This window comes from Nicotiana sylvestris, chromosome 3 (genome assembly GCF_000393655.2).
Source record: "Nicotiana sylvestris chromosome 3, ASM39365v2, whole genome shotgun sequence".
Taxonomy (NCBI): domain Eukaryota; kingdom Viridiplantae; phylum Streptophyta; class Magnoliopsida; order Solanales; family Solanaceae; genus Nicotiana; species Nicotiana sylvestris.
The window spans coordinates 222183851-222200800 of record NC_091059.1 but is presented as its reverse complement, the minus strand read 5'-3'; the positions used below and the strand labels follow the sequence as shown (position 1 = coordinate 222200800).

At 33.2% G+C, this 16950-nt stretch overlaps 1 protein-coding gene and 1 long non-coding RNA gene across 2 annotated transcripts; one reads left to right on the top strand and one right to left on the bottom strand.

Moving 5' to 3' along the window:
* Positions 1 to 1846: 1846 nt before the first annotated feature.
* On the top strand, positions 1847 to 7801 carry LOC104212268 (uncharacterized). The gene is made up of 6 exons (XM_009761487.2): positions 1847 to 2097; positions 2176 to 2231; positions 2448 to 2571; positions 2649 to 2755; positions 7454 to 7508; positions 7587 to 7801. Exons 1-6 carry the CDS (start codon positions 2016 to 2018, stop codon positions 7664 to 7666), a joined length of 504 nt encoding a protein of 167 aa, XP_009759789.1. The 5' UTR covers positions 1847 to 2015; the 3' UTR covers positions 7667 to 7801.
* A 5332-nt stretch (positions 7802 to 13133) lies between these two features.
* LOC104212267 (uncharacterized) lies at positions 13134 to 16112 on the bottom strand. Its single transcript, XR_707314.2, has 5 exons — positions 15790 to 16112; positions 15132 to 15178; positions 14364 to 14448; positions 13622 to 13725; positions 13134 to 13494 (listed from the first exon to the last, which is right to left on the bottom strand). It is a non-coding gene; the product is annotated as an uncharacterized lncRNA (long non-coding RNA).
* Positions 16113 to 16950: the final 838 nt, after the last annotated feature.

The following is a 16950-nucleotide window of genomic DNA, read 5'->3' as shown; positions in this document are numbered from 1 at the left end:
GGAAAAACTCCCCTATCCCCTTCTCGAGGTGGTAAAAAGGAGGTGTGACAATTATTATTATAAAATATTGCATATATTGTCTTAAAATTGTCAAATAGTTTATTTTTCGACATCATACTTGGCTTAACCTCAATGCAAACTACTCAAATTGCATTCCAATTCAAATTTGAATATCATATCAGTTTGTTAGTAATAATTTTTTAAAAATGACACATAATGTAAATTAAAAAAAATATTGAAAGATATCCTTATCTTATAATTTATGTACTTGAGTTGAAAAAACTATATTTGAAATCGTTGTGATTAACTTTCAAATTTATTTATACTCAACAAAGATGAAACATAAGAAGAAATTTGTTGTCATCTTTTATTTCTCGTTTTTAGATCTTTCTAACATTATTTTCAATATTTATTTTCTTTTATCTTGTTTTTTATGTCATTATTTCTTTTGTTACAAAAAATTAATTTCTTTCACTATAAAAGGATGAGTTTTAAATTTTTTTTTATCTACATATGAACTTTAATTAAATTTTTAGTCTTTGGTTGAAATTATTTCATATTTTTCTTTTGGCTTTATCTAATCAGCCTAAATAGGTGCTCACCCGACCAGTTATATTAAAAATTTGAATGATGTGTAATTTATATATAATCCATATATAATATGTGTGTAATCGTGTGTTGTCGATATATCATCTATTTATATTAGCTATAAAAAGTAAACAATAAATATGGCCGAATATTATGTAAATATTCCATAAGATTTCGGTTTCTTGAGTTTATCCATGATATAACTTCTATTATAATAATTTTAAAACTCTCTATTAATGTTCAAAAATATCTTATCTTTTTATTATCTTTGAATTAAAAAAATAAAGAGTTTTTTCGAAATAATTTGTTTACATTTTTAAAAAAAATATTTCACGTCATACCAATTTTTTCTTTATATATACTCTTTGCTACACTTAAAAGCCGCTATAGAAACTATCAAATAAAAACCAATTTATCTCTTGTTGAGTTTGAAAAAAAAATCTTTCACATAATCTAATGATTAAAAACTAATATTCTTCAACGGAAAAATATTATACCCTTGCAATATTGGCTTGACTATAGCTTAATGAAGGGGTTTCAGCTTATACCCTTCAATTCCTTGAATATGCTAAATTGAAATTAATGATAGCAATTGTATAGCCAAAGTTACGTTATTTGTTTGATGTCCATTTATGCAAATTGACTCTTCAAACAAATATTCTTTAAGAAGAAAAAAGAAACAACTTTTGTTTTAATATTGACTGATGTTTTTTTCTCCAGCATGTATGTTTACTTTATTATATATGTAAGTAAACTTTTATTTGGTTTTGTAAACTTTTTTGTTATTTAGATAAACATAGATGTGTGTCCTATATATTACATTTATTTTAAAAGAATTTCGTTTTATTCAAATCTAGCTACAGTGTTTCAAAGAACTATACTTATAGGATTTTAAATGTGAAAGAGTTTTATAGTTATATGGAGTAGTTTTTTTCTTTTGCTAGAGGCGAAGTGGTATTTAAATAATTATAAAAAATAACAAAAGTTCCTAACATGATTGCATATGATCATTAACCGATGATAACATGATAAAAAAGATAAATTTTATTTTTATTTAAATTTAAATTTTAGAACTTTATCTATAAATTCAAAATTGTCTTTTAATTCAAATTTCGTATATATATATATATATATTTAAAATAGTCAAATGTAGAATAGAGTTATCATATACTATTAACATTTATTAGCTTGTTACTTCTGGTATCTTTCTTGCTTTAAAATATATATAGATATATATATAGATATAGATATTTGTCCGCTACATTGTAAAAAGGATTTTAGGCAACTCGGTTTCTAGTTTCTAGTTTATTTCACTGTGCTACACACTTGCTAGTCTTTTCTGCGTGCGTGGCTTTGGGCCAAAATAGAGGCTTATTCATATTCAACGGAGACGATACTGGGGTTCTCGAAGAAGTAAGGCGGAGAACATGAATCAAAGGGCAGGAGGAAGAGGGAGGCCGTCCGGAACCGATGGCTCTGATTTCTCCTACCGCATGGTCGTCGATTCCAGTATACTTTCCCCCTTTTCCATTTTCCCAACTTCTTTTCTCGCTCTCTCTTAATTATTTTAAAAAAACATTTTGGTAGGATACACGAAAGTTGCAAAGGCAAAGTATCGTCTTGCCAAATTGATCTTCGCTCAGGTTTGTTAGATTGAATTTCTGTTATTATTGCATAAACTTCGAATTGGTTTTTTCAAGGCTATTTTTCTGATGTTGAGAAATGGTTAAAATAAGCTGATTTAGTTAGTTGCTCGTTAAGATATTACTAATTCAACATCAAGATCTTGACTTGAATTGTGCCACCGTTAATGTAGTATCTTTATGGAGTGGTTTATAAACTTGTATCATGTACTGCAGGCAGTCACTCAATTGATGATAGCAGCTAATGTATTTATTTCATTGTCAAAGAAGGAGTCTCGTGATAGAGTTTCTATTTTTTCCCTTGCAATTGGCTTGGTGTCTATTCTGGCAGGGGAACTAGGTTTGCTACTGGATCTCATTGACCTAATTATTTGATTTTTCACCTTTTAATGAGACATTTTCTCTTGTTATATTTAGGTCGAAAGAGAAGTAGATCCAATTTTTTGAAGTTTTATGTCTTTGGGTCATCCATGGCGATCCTGCTGTCAGTGGCATATCTTGCTATGAGCAATCTCTCATTGGAGGTATGGTAATGTGTTAATTCATTTAACACATTCTGATGAGAAAATTGATGTTACTAGTTGTTGTTACAGATAAAAAGTTATCTATGACGTTCTATTTTTTGTTCTATTAATTTTTGTGGAGTGGTATAATTTATTCTTTTTGATGTACTTCTTGATGTACTTCTTGATGATGTTTCTGGCATTTCATTATTTATTCGTTTTGATGTGCTTAATCTTTCTTTTACTATTTCTAAATCTTCATCCATGTCTATTTCTGTATAACTGTAATCATTGTTGTCTATAACTGATACTATTCTTTCGAATGGATTTTCTATTTTTATTTTATTTATTTTATTTTTAGCTGTTATCTTATGTTTTGTTGTTAAGACATATAGATTTTTACATCTTGCTGTGAATATTTTACTTCCTGGTGCTAATTCTATTCCAGACATTTTCCAGTATAATACAGTGATCACAGCTACGGAGGAGTTCTAAAATATAAATATGATAATGAAAAAATTGAACACCATTGTAGATATTATTCCGGATCATACACGGAACCACAATTAAAATGGGAAATAAATAGGAAAGAACTATTTGGATTATATAAATGTTTGTTAGCATTTGAGCCATATATTGTTTATAACAAATTTATAGTAAGAACAGATAATACACAAGTAAAATGGTGGATAACTCGGAAAGTACAGGATTCAGTAACTACAAAGGAAATAAGGAGACTTGTATTAAATATACAAAATTTTACATTTACAATTGAAGTAATACGGACTGACAAGAATGTTATTGCAGACTACCTATCAAGACAAAGGTACCCAAACAGATGAAAGCCAAGAATCAAAAGACATATTTACAATCCTTACTACTCTATCCTTACAGATGGAGAGTATGGGAAAAAGATTACAACAGCTAGAAAGTCAGCAGCATGACTATAAAAATGCGGAGCTAAGTCAATCGGAAGACTCTAAACTTCCAGAGGTAGAAGGAGACGTTGGGAAACTCCAAAAAACCCATAACACAGTTGCTTTATATACAGCTGCAGGTACAAGCAAACAAGTTAGCAAAAAGCCACATATCAATGTAAACCTAAATACCGTATTTGAGTAGTTGTGGAATTAAATGCTTTTTCATGATTATCTGTAGCTAGCGAAATTAACCTTGAAATTTCTTTTATATTTTCAAGTGTGTATTCTAAGTATTTAATATCTTTAGTTTTTTGATATTCTTCTATATTTTTTTCTAATATTATTTTTGACATATTTATATGTTTTAGAATTTCTAACCAGTACTTAAAATATTTGTAACTATCAATTTTTGATTTGTTCATATTAATACTGAGATGTATACCTGTTGATACATATATCCATGGTTTCTATATCCTTCTGGATTCTCATATGTTTTCTCTTCTATGCCCATTTCTTATTTAACCTTTTATCCCATAATGTTTGGTTTGCTTTTGTTTTTGGCTGGGCTATAAGCCTATTATATCCCTGTAGTTTTTGTTCCTGCCCTGTATTTATTAGTATTGTAGTAGTTGTTGATCTAGGGTTTAGGAGGGACCTCTCGATTCTTTGGTATTATTGAGTTAATATCAAAATTGCTGCAAAAAAAATTATAGTTCTTTTACTTATTTCGAACCTTTCTGTTGCTCGCTAAATGCTAACACTAGAAACTTGGGACCTGAGCAACAAATGCCAACTTTGTCTGTGATTTTATTCAGCAGTATGCACCATGTTTTCAAATCTGGAGTTTTGTATCTGACTATGGAACTATCTTAGGCCCTACAAACTAGAATACTTATACCTTCTGATGATAGAATTTGATCACTTTTAAGTTCCAAAATTGTCTCTCTTTTCTTCACTGACGGCACATGGCAGTATAGTGCAATTTGGACTCGACAATTTTCTGTTAGCCCTACCTCATCCCAAAAGGTAGGGGGGGGGGGGCAATTGCTTGTTTTGTTTTGTTCTTTTTTCGCTTTTGGATAATGGATTATTTAATTGGATCATAGAACCAAGGGAGCGCTATCAATTATCAAAAGGGCTGCAATTTACAAAAAGAGATTGCATTTCCCCTATAACTCCTGAAATGAAGACAAGAACTCAAGAAACGGTGTCTAAATTGTATATAGCCTTAAGTTTTTTTCAAAAATGCTTCGTGGTACATATATAAGTACATCAAATGCTTCCTCTATCTTTATGTACTCAAACATCTGCAGTTTTTTTTTCTCCCGCTTACCCATAATCTGCAGCACATACTTTCTCTTTTTTTTTGTGGGTATGTGACTTTGATAAAGATGTTTTCAAGACTAATGGTAGTGTAAAGATGCGTTCTTCTCCATTGTTCCTCTGAAATCCAGGATAGGCTGTTCAACGTATGCTCTGCGAAGTTTTTGCTGCTGAAATTTCAGCAAACTAAGCACCAGACTGGTGTATGAAGACTTAATACATGAAGTTGTGAAGAAAACAAATAATTAAGTAAAGAGTGCCCTCAATGTTTCTTGCTGCCGGTGTTTCTTCACTTTATCCCTAAATTGGCGTAGGCACAACAATGTCGGATTTAGAAGGATTCAAACTTAGCCTAGGTTGGGTTCATTTTATCTGTATGTTTTATGTTCCAATAGGTGCAGCTGTTGCTGCATGATAAGTTATCACGTATAGCAGAAGGCACTTGCATCTGACTTTATGAGATACTACAGGCACTGATGTTGCAACACTTTCTTGGGACTCAAATGCACAATTTTGGCTGAAAGAGTTAATGGATATCAACACCCAATTGAAGAATTAGAGAAACTAGATTTACTAGGATGATCTTTAGGTGGCACTTGATTGTTGAATTCCTTAACTCAAGATTTTGAAGTTGTGGTGTACTGGTGTCAAGGTGTATTTGAAGTGAAGTTTCTCTAAAATCTTCAACATCCACTCACAAATTTTCAACTACCACAAACTCTTTTACCAAAAAAAAACGCGGCTTTTAACACAATTTCAACTTCCACCAACTTGTTTTCCAATTTCTACTTCAAAAAGGTTTTTTCCCAACTTCAACTTCAAATGTTGCCCAAAATAGTCCACTAAATGCATTGGGGGGGGGGGGGTTTGCTTGCTCCACCATTTATATTGACATTCTATCATTCCCCCTTCCCTATCCAGCTCCTCAAGGCTTCTGCTATTGATCCAGGCATGAGCCAAGTGTAATTCAAAATATTTTCCAAAGTACGTTGGTTCTGGAACAGTGTAGGAACCTGTGCTTTATACTCCCTGATTGCTAACCACAAAGGTAACACCTGTTACATAAATTTAGGCTCCTTCTCTGTTGGTTGTCTTGACTTAGACATACCTCTCTAGCTACCAACCATGTGAAACAAGCAACTTTGTATGGGGCCTTTGTCTTCCATATTCTTTGCCATGGCCGACGTGAGTTCGGTTTTGTGCTTCCAGTGAGTACCTTGTAGTAAGATTTGACAGATAACAGTCCATTTTTTCCTGGCTTATTGCAATTCTGTCTTTATTATGAATAACTGCTGGAAAGGTTCTAAAGTTGCAAAATATTCAGTCACTCTATCCAGTTCCCAATCGTTAAAATTCCTTCTGAATTATATCCTCCAGATATGCTAATCTCAGATAAGCCAAGGAAGCTTACTTGTATTGGGCAATTGCAAACAGTTCAGGGAACTGATCTTTCAGCAGGGCCGTAGCCATCCATTTATCTCCCCATTTACACCGTGGATAATTTTATTGCAAGAGTATGGTCTTTCTGGTAGTTTCTCGTCAACTTGTTTTAAAAAATAGATAAGTTTATAATGCTAGTCCTTCCTCCACCCCGTTTCTGAAAAAGGGTAAAAGGAGAGTATAACCCGAGTCACTAATCCACAGAGAGACCAAAATATCTCAACATCCATATATGCTGGTTGTTTGTGACAGTTCTTGTTTGAAGGAAGGTAGCTTGTTATGGTTCCTTTTACTCTATTTATGCCCAATGAGAAAAGGAGAAAAAAAAAAGGGTTCCACTTTTCTCTTCCTCTTCCTTAAGACTCTGTTGTCGCCCCTCCTTACTATCACCCTCACCACCTGGTATTCCCTTTGTATCCTTTGTTGAAGATTCCCTGCTCGTGTTCACCCGTCTCTTCATTCCCTCTGTATCCTTTGTCGAAGATCCCCTGCTGTGTTCACCAGCTCTCATTCCCTCTTTCACTATATGGTTGCCTCTTTTTAGCATCAAAGTGACCACTTGATAGTTCTATCTCATTGTCCATGATGTTGGAAAGTGGCTTTGACAGTATTCCAATTTTCAAATAGCTTTCTTAGGGGTTTATTGGTTAATATGGAAGTAAAAGAATGGAATCAAGCAATAAGTACGATAACTTATTTGAAGTTCACAAAACACTATCTTTACAGACAATTCACTTTTTCCTTCTTTCAAACTAGTCAAACCACTTAAAATAATCCTCTCTCATTTGCAAGAAGTTAGTTGTTCCTTCTGATTTTATGTGATTTTGCTTCTTTCTTTGATTTCTTGCTATCATTTGGGCTTGGTTAAAAGTAATCTAATGATGTTATTTGTGTATTTGCTTCTTTCTTTGATTTCTTGCTATTATTTGGGCATGATTAAAAGTAATCTAACGATGTTATTGTGTATTTGTTTCTTTCTGATTTCTTGCTATCATTTTGGCTTGATTGAAAAATATCTACTGATGTTTTTCTGTAGGCTTTTCAAAATTTTACAAGTTTGGAGACTCTAAAGATTGCAGCTGTCCTACTAGGTGAGCTTCATATTGCAAAGCTGGTTCTCATCATATGCTGCATACAATTGGTGTATTGACCATGTCCTTGTTCTGCAGGATTTGTGGTACAATTTTTCGTTATTGGTACAACCATTTCTCTTATTAAAAACATGGCACCTCCTAAGAGGGCTTCTTGATTAATAGTGTAACTCTGGTGTTATTTCAAATGTCGTTGACTGTTTAAAGAGTGTTCTTATACGCTTCTGATTCAACGGAGATGCTGCTGTAAGTTGCCTTTTTCAATGCAATTTTTGCAGGCTTTTCTGATTTAACATTATCTCATGAGCGTTTGACATGTTCAACCTTAGCCTGTTAGTGTATCAGCCTGGTTGTACCTAGGCTTTGTTTTTCTTTTCCTTCTCAGGGAATCTTGGACCATTTTTCCTTTTTTGACCATTTGCTAATCTATGTTGCTAGTTACTTTTTTAGGCTATCATTTTTTTCTGAGTGTGAATATGCAAAGAGATATTACAATATGATGGCTAAATAGTTTAACCTTGTATTGCGGGTTCTCAACACTAATTACAAATAGTCAAATGCTACAGGTGAACTTTTTGAAAATATTGCTAGTCAGAAAATTTGTGCCTTGTTCTGCCAGCAACAGCAAGTAATTCAATATGAATCAAATTTACGTTCTGTTTTCCTTTTCCCCTTTTTCACCTTTCTTCAGATTACGTAAATAAATGCGCGTAATTACTGATTTCTTGCTGCTTGTATAGATATGAAGCAGCAGTATATAAACCTTCCTTGGTTTGCTTATGCCCATCAGGCAGAAGTCATTTTTAGTTTCAATTAACACGACCACGCACACACACTCTGTACTAAATATTGCTATTATAGATTTATAGTTAAGAAGCGTTATTCGACAAAAAAGTTAATAGTGTAGCATGCCGTTTGATAGTAAACCCCCACCCCCAAAACCCCCAATCTTATTACTGCAAATAAAGTCGGGTTGAGCGCTGATGGCATGATACCACACTTTGTCTCGAGGGCCCCCTGTGCTCTCGATAGCTACTGGAAGAGGAGAATTATTGGATAGAGTTGGCCTTCCATGTGCCTAAATTCTTAAACGCAAGTAAGAGATTGGCTCCTGCATAAGATATGGCCTATTCCTTGGGGCAGATAACATCAAAAGAGGAAAAGTTTTTTTTTCATGTTTTGCAAATATTGAAAGTTCAGTAGCTTTCAATTTTTGTACAAGCTGAAACACTTTTCTTTCTTGGCGTTTGGTTGAGAAATAGTCTTCGCAAAAAATAGAAAAAATATTTCCATTTTTGCAGAATGGCTGTCCCGTCCAAATTTGAAATAGAATAGTCATCAAATCTTAAGCTGGTCTTTGCTTAAAAGTTTTGGGAACTTGTTTTGAAATTCTTTTGAATTTTTCTTCTTCGAAACACTAAGAAGAAGAATTTAATAATGTTCGTAAGAACTGGAAAACTACCCCCATACCTAACGTTATATGTGCTTTAGTCGTATATTTTTCTTTTTCATAGCTCTTGAGGTGCTTTTATAGCCTGTTAGGCCAAACATTTAAAATCAGCTTAATTTGGGAAGTGTTTCTTTCAAAAAGTGCTTTTCAAAATAATATTTTTAATGAGAAGCAGTTTGTGTTCGACTAATTATTTTGAGATGCACTTTCAGCAGCAATTAGTGTTTGACCAAGTTTTTAAAAAGTGTTTCTAAGTTTATTTTTTTCAAAAATGTTTTTGGGGAGATATTATTTTCTTCCACTTCTCAAAAACTGCTTCTACTTCAACTCAAAAATATTTTTTTTCTTCTGCCCAAATACATCAACTTTGAATAAAAAAATCTTTTTTAAAAAAAAAAAAAAGAAATGCTTTAGGCCTTAGAGAAGCTTGATCAAACATGCTATTAGTCGGATTGGGCAGTCCTACTCATTCTATTGCCACATTTGCACTTCATATCATTTTTGATTGATCTCACTCACTCACAGTTGCAACTAAGATTGATCGAGGAATTACGCTACTAATACATTTAAGATTATACTATTGTTGTTGCACTGTGTATCATGCACCAAATTACCTTTTCTATAAATGCATTTGGAGCGGACTTAAATAAGAAAGTCACCTAAAGCTGACTGCCCTGCTACTTCAGGGATCAACAGAGGAAGAACTAAGTACTCTTTGAGAAAGACGAGAAATAACACTATATATATATATATATATATATATATATATAGGAGTGTACATGTGTATCTCTCGTACGGCGGAACAGGTGTGGAGATGATGGAGTGTATCTCTCATACGGTGGCTTAAGAAGAGCTAAGAAACAAGACAACAGAGTGATGTGATGGAACGGGTTAATTTATTGCCTTTGCCCGTCTACAAATCGGATACTGCATTTACCTATAGTTGGGAGACTCGAAACACAAGATGAAGCCTACGAGTTTTAGTGGTCACAAATTCTTGGATTATATAGGTAACACGCGGTGAATATCTAGATAAATTTCAAGTCTTGAAATGGGTCCTATGATACTTAATTCGAGGGAGAAATTGTTACGTATGCATACAAAATTTCACATTAGAAGTTAATCAAAAGAATAAGTTACATATAAGATATTGAATACTCTTGATATCTAGATAAATTTCAAGTCTTGAAATGGGTCCTATGATACTTAATTCGAGGGAGAAATTGTTACGTATGCATACAAAATTTCACATTAGAAGTTAATCAAAAGAATAAGTTACATATAAGATATTGAATACTCTTGATATCTAGATAAATTTCAAGTCTTGAAATGGGTCCTATGATACTTAATTCGAGGGAGAAATTGTTACGTATGCATACAAAATTTCACATTAGAAGTTAATCAAAAGAATAAGTTACATATAAGATATTGAATACTCTTGATGGTGCGAAAATATTTCAAGTAGACAAATTGAAGGCCAAGATGCCCAATATGGATAACTACTCTATTTTTAAACAAATAAGATGTAATGATTTGAACAAAAGGTGGGGTGAGGCTCTCTAATTTCAAATCATCATCGTCTAGCAAGTGGGAAAAGTATATATCAAGTGTTTTGACGAGAATTGCATCTTCTGTATACTACCAAAATCTATGAACTTTGTTACAATTCATCTTTTTAGGCTCTCCTCCTGTGGTTTACTGCTCAACATACGTTTCAAATTTATTGCCATGGAAATATAATTAAGTATCTTTACTACTATTCTTGGATTTTTATTTTTGTTTCAAGAAATTTCAAACATTTTTCAGGTAAAGCACTAATTTAAATGTCAAGAAATAATAATGAATTAGAAATCAAAATTTAAAATTCTTTTTATTTTGCATTTTTCATCTTCACATATCTATACGGAAACACAAACTAATCCAAGTTGAGTAGAGCATAACCTAAAAGATTCCATATAATTTTCTCCAATATTTGTAAAAAACAAACAAACAAAAAAACTAGTGGAATATCTTAATTAACTGAGAACTGCTAATTCTGAAGAATCGCCCAAATTGCGGGGATCGCGGTAACTTGTTGCAAATCATAAAGGAAATGTTCAAGTGTAATGGGGAAAAAATTACTAATAAATAGTGGTATTTGACAATCACGTATGCTCATAGTTTCAACATCAAATTAAGAGCAATTATATAACTCGGCAATTGGATAGCTGCCTATTTAGTGTTGCTCTTCACTAAATTTCTTCTCTCAATTGGTTATACAATGACGTTAAGAAAAATTGGCTGCTAAGAGTAAAGTTCTTTTGTAGGTGATGCGATAATGCTGCAAGTGGAACATGGACCAAGGATAGACAGTCATGAATGAAAGATTGCTATGTGGATATATATAGTAATGATGTAAAAATATACCCTCCGTTATACTATTGGTCCACCATTACCCTCGACGTTACAAAAATGATGTAAAAATATCCCTCCTCCGTTAGGACCCTCCACCATGGCAATATATCCTAAGTGGCCTGACATTTCGCTGAAGTGGATGTCATGTGGCATACCACCTCATACCAACCCCATTCTTAAGACCTTCTTTATTTTTCATTCACCTCATTGACAAACATCTTGAACACAGTCCATTCCCTCTCAATATTTGTCGACTCATGTTCCCTTAAAAATTTCTTTTGAAATTGGGCAGAATATATATTTTCAAGACATTGTCAAAACTTTGTTAATATGTTCTCCTTAGGCAAAAAAAAAAAATGAATATGTTCTCCTGATGCCATCAAGAGTAGACGAGGTTAATTCTTGAACAACCAACGATATCCCGCTTAACTTTTCTTCCATAATATAAACTAATACTTATCAGTAACTTATTAGAAATAAATCAAAAATAGGCAAAGCAACAGGATTTTTTTTAAAACGGGAGAAGTAAAAGAAAGGACTTTTGCAGAGAAATATAAAAAAAGCAAATGGGAGACACCATGTCCGAACACTGGAGAATATTGGAAATTTCTGGAGGCCTTACTGTCTTCAACTTCACAGATGCTTTAAAAGATTTCTGTGATAGAAACAATCGATCTACTATTATCAGGTGGAAGTTTAGTTTTGAGTCTTGAGGAACTTTACCATAGATCAACAGTGAGAAAGTGAGCTTGTGATTTTATTTATTCGAAAGACAAGAAACCAAGAAGAATATTTGGGACAAATTAGTAAAATTGGCATGAAACAACAGATCTTACTTTCACATCTATACATTTATTTTTGGGTAGTGATAGGATGGAGGGAGGAATGGTGGTAGAAGAACACGAAGTGAGGGAAGGGGTAAAATGGGGTTGGGAAGTGAGTTGGGATGGCACATAGCATCCACTTCAGAGAAATGCCAGTCCATGTGGGATGGTAGTTGACATGGTGATGGTCCTAACGGAGGAGGGGTATTTTTGCACCACTTTTATAACGTCAGGGGTAATGATGGACCAATAGTATAACGAAGGGTATAAATAATCCTTTTCGCATAGTAGAGGGGTATTTTTGACCCTTTACCGTATATATAAACCTAACTGGATGCACTTTTCTATTGAACTTAAGTGTAAAGTTGGGACTTTGCCCTTTTGATATCACAATCAACTTATACAAGAGGGCATGCGCCCACCTCAGCAAGTAACACTACTAGAATTCAGATGATTTCCGGAAAATTAATAATTTCCGACCAAATTCCGACCGATTTTAATTGGACAAAAAAATAATGGTCGTAAACGTGTACCGAACGCTATTGGTTGAAAATTTCCGACTGAAATCGGTCGGAAACTTTAATGGTCAGAAATTATTAAATATTAAATTTCTGACTCACTTTATTTTTCGACCGAAATCGATCAGAAATTATTAAATATTTATTTTCAATTTTCAAATTTCCGATCGAAATCGGTCGAAAAATATTTATTTTTTTAAAAAATAATTTTAATTTTCCAACCGAATTCAGTCGAAAATTTTAAAAAATAATAATTTTATTTAATTAAATAATTATTTGTACATTGTTAATGTATTTAAAAAAAATATATAAATTCATAATTTCCGATCGGTCGGAAATTTTGAATTTCTGAAGAAAAAAAAAGATTTCTATTCGATTTCCAATAACAAAATACTACCAATTAGAGTTTAAAACAACCAAAACAGTCCTCATTATGAACTACTACCAATTAGAAGCAATACCATTAGTGGAATATCAATTTGGAATACAACAACATGGCTATCAAACCATCCAAACAAGCTTATAAACTAAATAACATGTCTCTCAAAGTACTTAAACCAAAACAACATCAACACAAACTAATTGAAACCAAACAAATAAACAATACCAGTGATTGACCAAACTATGTTGTCATTTAGTGAATGAATAAAATACATATTTCTCTAGCTACTGAAGCATTCTAGTTTTAAGTGATTTATACTCTGTTCAAAGTAGTAGATGTATATTCTTCTGTTCTGCGTTAGCTGTTCAATTTATACATCTACTCACTTCTTCCATTGAGGCAACCTTTGCAATACTACCTGTACATAATAAATGTTTAAAAGGCCATGAGAATATGATATCAAATTCTCAACTGACTCGGTAGAATGCTTAACTATAGAGTATAGACAGTTTAGTTCTTCAAATTTGTTTTTATATTTGGATTACCTTGCAGCGTCTTCCTTCAACACCTTTGTTGATTGTCTGTCTAGAAGCAAGAATAGCTCTCCCCCAGGGTAGTAATCAATTATTAGACAAATATGGGTTTTGGTCTGAAACACAGACATATTCAATTAATGAATACTGAAAAAATGTTAAGAAATAAAAGAGCTGATCAGGAAAGAAGTGACAAAGGTGGTAAAACTTTTTCACAATTCGAAATCAAAATAAAGTAGGAATATGTTGACATAAATATATTCAGGTGGATATTATCGATTCATTGAATTCATCAAGTATCAGATGCTCATGCTATTGTACAGTTCAGTTTGAAGGATTCAAGTGTATATGTGATTTGCATTTCGCACTCATAACATTTTTCTCAAGTTACTACAACTACATAATTATGCTCCCTCTCATCAAGTTCTATGTCTCTAACCTGAAAAGACACATAGAGTGCGGGAAGAAAAGGGTGGTCCAATATATCTAGGATTTCTCGTTCTGCACAAGCTCTATCTATGCACCCGTAGAAAAGATAAAAATGATCCTTATCAAAGATAGAAGAATGGAATGTAAAACTAAGAAGCCAAAAAGCAAAATGATCCCTTCACAAAGATGCTGGGTGTCATAACACAAGAAAAATTCTATGCAAACACATGACTTTGCAAATGACATGACAAGGTGGGAATAGAAGTAAAAATCTCTAATTACTAAAGGTGCGGCGACAAGTTGGATGTTGCAATGTGAATCCTACCTTGTTTCGATTAAGCATTATGCTCTTATCCATTGCATTCATAGCAAAACATTGGCCAGCTGCGCACAGTTCCACTAAATGCACACTGTATATTAACAAGTTATACCACAGTTAACCAAGAGAACATAAATAGTCCCTTCAAATATAAATTTAAGGCAGACATTGACTTGTTTCCATAGACAAAGCTTTAGGAGCCAGTTAAATCAGCAATTCTCTTCATTCAAAATCTAAGAACTTTTTAGTATTATGGAAACTTTTCTCGCATATCAAATCAGAGCGCCGCAACAATTATCTTCTTGTGGAATCTTGTTTAATCTCTTTATATTCAGAAATTAATCAGGGATCAAAGCTGGAACTAGCATCATTTTCAAAAATAAACTCCCTATATAGTTTAGGACACAATTATTAGTTAATACAAAAGTATACCTAATGGTGTTACTGATGGAAAGTTGTGGCTTGCAAATTATAGATAAATCAAATCATAACACGTAAAAAAAAAAAAGATGGAATCAGCTCAAAGCACTCACGTCTTTCATTCATAGAGCAGAAACAGAAACAACACAGCTTTTTATTATGCAAAATCAAATTTTATAGTAGTTTCACCTTGTATATATTTAACTTTCTCCTGACAGCACATATCTCCCAAGAGTTCACATAAAGTATGACAAATGTGGTCAAATTTAATTTTTGTTAACTTGCAGTTCATGAAATGTGAAACCTAATACTCTCTGATTCTTTGGATCTTGAATGAAGAAAGTAAGGTCTAACCCGCAAATGAAATAGTGACCCCATTTGTGATTCTTCAGATCAACTTCCTGTAAAAGATAAACATATTATTATCTACAAAAAGAAACTAGAATTGCTGCACCAGCAAAAAGGCATTCAAGAATAAAGTTTCCATTCTCTTTATTTTTCCCCTTTTCTTATTCTTCTTTCATCTGTAATTTATAACCAAGGTTTATACATGATAATTTGTCTTTCCCAAACAAATTACCAAGTCATCGGTTTATTTTCCCAAACAAATTATCAAGTAGCCATGGCCATGATAATTTATTATTTAATCGTGCCTAAAGCAAGATACAAAAAGGAAGATAACCTTCACAATGTAAAAAGCTAACCGGAATCCAAAAATAAAACATCCTATAATAATCAAAAAAGAGACTTTCACATGTGCTTATGAAATCAATTATTCAATATCAAGATGTGAGGTCTTATATAGTTGCATTAAGTAAATAAAATAAAAGTTCAAAATAGAATTTCAACAACACACAAACAATACTGTATTCCAGTCATATAGTAATTTATTCCCATTTGATTAAAAGCACCTAAACAGGTTATGTACATGAGGCAACTTTATCAAAATTTACAAATTAAAGAAGAGGAAGAAAGAAACTTTGTGCAGAAAATTTCGCCGGGATCAACGGACCTACGGACTCGCCGAAAAATCTGGAAAACTCGGAGCTCAACAGAAGCACAACAACCTTAGGAACAACCTTTAATTTCTCTTTTTGGTAGACTTTATTCTGTTTCTGAGAATGCGGCAGCTTTGGAAAGGTTAATGCGAGGGATCCGGTTATGTTCTATCGTTTTAGATGTTAGGGGTGGAGGCCGATCTCGTTGGGAGTGATGGCCGGAGATGAGGGTCGCTGGCGTTGGAGATGAAGCAGATTTGAGAAGGTGAGAGTGAAGAGAGAGGTGGGTGTGCGGCTGGTTTTTTGCTCAAAGGGGAGGGTCCCTTTTCCTTTGATTAGGAATTGAAGGGGGAATTGGGTGTTTTAGGGATAGAGGAGTTGGGCCGATCAAGTATGGGCTTGATTTTAAGCAATTGGGTAATTTTAATTGGATTTTTTTACATTCTTATGCCATATAGGAAATTTTATTACCCTCAATGTTTAAGGTTTGACTTAATTACACTTAATATACCAAATTATCAATTCTATACCATAATTAATTAAGGATATAATTAATTGTACGTTTTTTACTCCTTAATTAAAGGAATCTGTATATCCCAGTATCCCCACTCATCTCACGTTTCTCTCTCCTAACTCTTCAGCCACACCCACGTTTTACCCATACCCACGTTCTTTTTATCATTTTCCATCTTCTGAAACCAAATTCTCCCTCTAAATTCACAGAAAATTGAAGAAACTCTTCAACAAAGTTGGGTCCCCATTTTACTCCAGTTGAAGTTCATCAATGAAGAACAACAAAGCTTCGAAACAAAGTCCTAAAAAATCAACAGTAGTTGATATACCCTCATTTGATTTGGGTGTGTTATCCCCAAAATCACCCAAAAAGCAAGGCAAATCTCCATATGCAATTGCAGAGACTACTCATAGTTCTTCTCCCCGACAAATCAGAGTCGAGATGAGAACCAAACAAAAATATGATGTAGATGCTGGAGAAACTTCTATACCAGACAAACAAGTCAAACGAAAAGGAAAAGAGATTTCGGTAGACGACGACTTTGTAGAAGAGGTCCTTAATCTTCGAACAGGAAAGAAAGCAAAGGTTTCTCCTGGTTCGAAAAATCCAAAAATGAAGAAACATTCAAAAAAAACACTAAAATTATTCGGAACCAATCATT

Excerpts from the sequence above, each read along its gene's own strand:
- LOC104212268 (XM_009761487.2), top strand. The coding sequence starts at position 2,016 with ATGAATCAAAGGGCAGGAGGAAGAGGGAGGCCGTCCGGAACCGATGGC. Across the intron at positions 2,572-2,648 it reads TATTCTGGCAGGGGAACTAG|GTCGAAAGAGAAGTAGATCC; the intron begins GTTTGCTACTGG and ends TGTTATATTTAG. Across the intron at positions 2,756-7,453 it reads TGAGCAATCTCTCATTGGAG|GCTTTTCAAAATTTTACAAG; the intron begins GTATGGTAATGT and ends GTTTTTCTGTAG.